Source organism: Limulus polyphemus, unplaced genomic scaffold (assembly GCF_000517525.1).
Source record: "Limulus polyphemus unplaced genomic scaffold, Limulus_polyphemus-2.1.2 Scaffold1231, whole genome shotgun sequence".
In the NCBI taxonomy this organism is placed as follows: Eukaryota; Metazoa; Arthropoda; class Merostomata; order Xiphosura; family Limulidae; genus Limulus; species Limulus polyphemus.
In genome coordinates, this window is record NW_013666841.1 from 236,643 (window position 1) to 241,296 (window position 4,654).

Below are 4,654 nucleotides of genomic sequence, written 5' to 3' on the forward strand. Positions count from 1 at the left end.
ATTTCACTAGTATTATCACAGACAGTGTAGTTACTCGTCCAGTTCTATGATGATTTCACTAGTATTATCACAGACAGTGTAGTTACTAGTCCAGTTCTATGATAATTTCACTAGTATTATCACAGACAGTGTAGTTACTCGTCCAGTTCTATGATGATTTCACTAGTATTATCACAGACAGTGTAGTTACTCGTCCAGTTTTATGATGATTTCTATGGTTCTTAATAATTTCTAGTAATTCTTTGGGGACAGGATACTGTTTTCTAGCGTGTTTAGATCGTGGAGAATATCACTGCTTGTAGTAGTGTCTGCCTCTACTGAGTAGTGAGCATACTGGTTTATGCAATATGCCGTATTTTTTACCTTCGATTTAAACAAGTGTTTTAAATCTCTTTTACAGACATAATAATGAAGTAAAATTTAGTTGTGTTATAGACATGGTAATAAAATACGTTAATACGATTCCTTATAGATACAGTCAATCCTTCGTTATTATTTCTACGGCTATAAGGAGCTTTGTTTGTAATGAGTACATCGTGATCTAACAGAAACAAAACGTTGGAGATAAACTGGCCATTTAGATTTAGAACAAATTGTTGAAATAATTCCAGTGTTCCGTTAACAAATTCAACCGTTGTAGGTGTTTTATTGTATGAATAACTGAACATATCGTCTACTAAAAACATACAAACATTACAATTTGGATACAGCGTACAAAAATTGCGAGAATTTATTTATTTTTCTTAATGTCAGATACGTGTAATTAAAATTATAAAACACCAGAATTTTACTTTTAAGAGCTATAAAACTTGGTGTTTAGTTTTGAAATTGTTTTGAAAATATAATTATTTTATTCGTTGCTGTAAGCAAATATAAGTTGCAGTACAAATTAAATAAACACGATAAAATACTAATTTAGTAGCAATAAGTTGTTTAAAATATTAATATAAAATATTCACGTGGTAATGTTAATCTTTGGAAAAACAAACAGTCAAGTAATCTGTTTATTTGTTACTACATAATTCGCATATGTATGAGTATAACAATATATAATGGCTGGAGACGGCTTAAATGGGTAATGAAGAAAAACTTTAATATAAGTTTAACATGACAGCAAATGTACAACGTTTCGACAAGGTTTTGTCATCATCAGGTACATAGTTTTATTCTAGTATTAAGAAACACCACAGAAGAAGCTGATACTTACATTCCATATTGTGTAGGTGACGGCCGTGAGTGGCCTACTGTTGGCTAAATCTACTATTTCAAAAATGTCGATGCCCCACTTATCCACCTGCTCCAAAAACTACAACAGAAAAAAAAATCAGAATATTTTCTAATGTAAAAAATAAATAAAATGTTAATATAACAAAATCATAGGAAATTAAAGCCTGCTACTTTGTTTCCAGCTTGAAAATCCTTGCTAAATCAAAACATGCGAAAGTATTAACTGTCATTAACGTCTGTTACGAGACCGATGAACGTTTAGAGTAAACAAAATGTTAATATAACAAAATCATAGGAAATTAAAGCTTGCTACTTTGATCATCCGGAATGAAAATCCTTGCTAAATCAAAACATGCGGAAGTACTAACTGTCATTAACGTTTGGTACGAGACCGATGAACGTTTAGAGGAAATAAAATGTTAATATAACAAAATCATAGGAAATTAAAGCTTGCTACTTTGATCATCCGGAATGAAAATCCTTGCTAAATCAAAACATGCGGAAGTATTAACTGTCATTAACGTCTGGTACGAGACCGATGAACGTTTAGATTAAATAAAATGTCAGTTTCTCCTGTACTGATTTTTACTTAAAAACATTATTCTGAAGAGAACTCTTTGTTTCAGCAAGTATGTGTCTTCCCTTTCTCTTCATTCTGTTTATCAGTTGTCCCTCCAATATTGTGTGTCCTCACGTATTCCTGAGTCACTTGTCCCGAACTATTGTTTGTCTTCCTGTTGTCTTCAGTCTGTTTATCAGTTGTCCCTCCAATAACTTTATTTCATAGAAAAACATATTTAAGTTTTATGGATTTTTTTTTTCAAATTTGGTACATTGATAGGTCTTTACAACTCACATTTAGGAGTCGCATTTGGTGTAACTATAAGCCACATTTGCAAATTTACTCAACAAAAATCGCTCAAATTTAACGAAACTTTTTGTGCACGCCTACGAAAAAATAACGTGAACTATCGGTCTGAACTTTCTACTACAGCTTCAGCTAAGAGTAAAAGTGGACAGTTTTTAGTTTTTTGTAATTGGGATTAAAAATGCTGATTTAGAGCAGCAAAACTATAAGGTAAAGGATGTACAGATACATAAGTATTAGTGAGGCCAAGCAAACTAGATTAGCAGTTTCTAGCTCCAGTTTTCAAAAGAATCATATGGGTGAACGGTTATTATTGATTATTCATTACCAACTTTTCAAAACAAATTTATTAATTTTATAAAATTATCTTAATTAAAAAGCGTTTAGCATCACATGATATTAGTTTAAGCAATTAGCATAAATAACGATGCTTGATATGGCTGTACCGATTGCATGAGGTGATGACAATAAACTGTTAATCTAAATTCCATGGCGTTACTATAAAGGAAGCTACTAACACAGTTTTAGAGAGGAAAACTACCACCATATATTTTAAAGAATGAGATTAATTATGTCAATAAAAAGCCTGTTACAAATAATAGGGTTGCGATCCTAAAGCTAATGCTGGTTACTATCGAGTGTCTCTTTCTTATTTGGTGTGATTTGTTGATGTGTATTGACAAAATATCATGGTATCTAATCAAAAACACCTTAGGTGTGAAAAATAAGTGTAGCCACAAAACGATTCAGCAAGCATATTTTGTTTTATCCACCATCATGCCCAAAGTTGAACAAAAAACACAGCCTGGCTAACTAATGAATGAATAATTGCTGTAAAATTCTTATCAATGCTATAAGTCTAGCTACCAGTTTGGCCACCAATTTGATTTCATTCCTTCAAGTCGCACATTGAATTCTTTTTTAGACTCACTTTTTTAACACATAAGCTGTTTTTGAATAGATTATATATGATAAAAAAAAGAAATTAGAACAATTCTAGCCATTAAACTTCCCCTAAATATTGGTTTACATCTATTTAAAAATACATTAAACTTACCCTAAATATTGGTTTACATCTGTTTAAGAATACATTAAACTTACCCTAAATATTGGTTCATATCTATTTAATAATACATTAAACTTACCCTAAATATTGGTTCATATCTATTTAATAATACATTAAACTTACCCTAAATATTGGTTTACATCTATTTAAAAATACATTAAACTTACTCTAAATATTGGTTTACATCTGTTTAAAAATATATTAAACTTACCCTAAATATTGGTTTACATCTATTTAAGAATACATTAAACTTACCATAAATGTTGATTAACATCTATTTAAGAAGTCAATTAAGATGACATTAAACTTCCTCTAAATAATGTTTTGCGTATATCTAAGAAGTCATTAAACTTACACTAAATATCGGTTTATATTTACATAAAAAGTCATTAAACTTACCCAAATTATTGGCTTGCGTCTATTTAAGAAATAATTAAACTTAGTTTAAATATTGCTTTACATAAATTTAAGAAGATATTAAACTTACACTAAATATTGGTTTACATCTATTGTAGAAATAATTGAACTTACACTAAATATTGTTTTACAATTATTTAAGAATCAAAAACATCAATTCCCCTCCAGTGGGATAGTGGTATGTCTGCAGATTTACAACGCTAGAAATCCGGTTTCGATTCTTTCTTTGACTTACCTGTCCTAGTTCTTCTTCATGTGGAGTTTTTACTCCATGTTTAGGCAGTTTAGCCAAGCTGTTTTTGTGGCAGAGGTTTTGTTTAACTCCTGAAATTTGTGACATTGTCTTCTGGTGCCTTCTGTGTAGTTTCGGTGAATGAACATCTTCAGATTTATAACTAAGTAGATCGATATCTTGTTTTTCTGCAAAATGTAAATAAATAAATAATTGAAACAACTTCTGTGTTAACGATACTATAAGTCATCTCAGACATTTAACAGCAGTATAGGAGTTAACGATACTATAAGTCATCTCAGACTTTTAACAACAGTATAGGAGTTAACGATACTATAAGTCATCTCAGACATTTAACAATAGTATACGTTAACTGTAACAGACAACAGTAGGAAACGTTAATTGGATCAACCAGTCATCTGTTACATTACATGTAACAATCAAGAATAAGATACGTTATTTGTATAAAGCAACGATAGGTTATGTCCTGTAACAATCAACAATATTCTACGTATCTTGAGAAGCCACCAATAGGATACATTTATCTGTAACAGCCAGCAGCAATAGAAAATTTTATCTTTATCATCAAATGATAGGTTACGTTATGTATAGAAACCAACAATGGGGTGCGTTATCTTTAACAGACAACTTAGTATAGCCAGCACTGAGGTGTATACATAGTTTAGCTAAATCTGGTGTGTCAAATATAGTTTAGTTAATACTTAAGTGTCAACCCTAGTTTAGCTAACACTCTTATGTCAAATGTAGTTTAACTAACACTTAAGTGCCAACCTTTGTTTAGCTAACACTCATGTGTCAAATGTAGTTTAACTAACACTTAAGT

General features: G+C 30.7%; 1 protein-coding gene across 1 annotated transcript in view; it reads right to left on the bottom strand.

Annotated features, from left to right (window-relative positions):
* The window catches only part of LOC106462717 (cAMP-specific 3',5'-cyclic phosphodiesterase, isoforms N/G-like), a 69,292-nt gene that overhangs the window by 16,970 nt on the left and 47,668 nt on the right, over positions 1–4,654 (bottom strand). The window contains exons 7-9 of the mRNA XM_022390040.1: positions 3,814–3,998; positions 1,204–1,306; positions 291–295 (exon numbers count right to left, since the gene is read on the bottom strand). Coding sequence (XP_022245748.1) covers positions 291–295; positions 1,204–1,306; positions 3,814–3,998 — 293 coding nt within the window. The remainder of the gene's footprint in view (positions 1–290; positions 296–1,203; positions 1,307–3,813; positions 3,999–4,654) is intronic.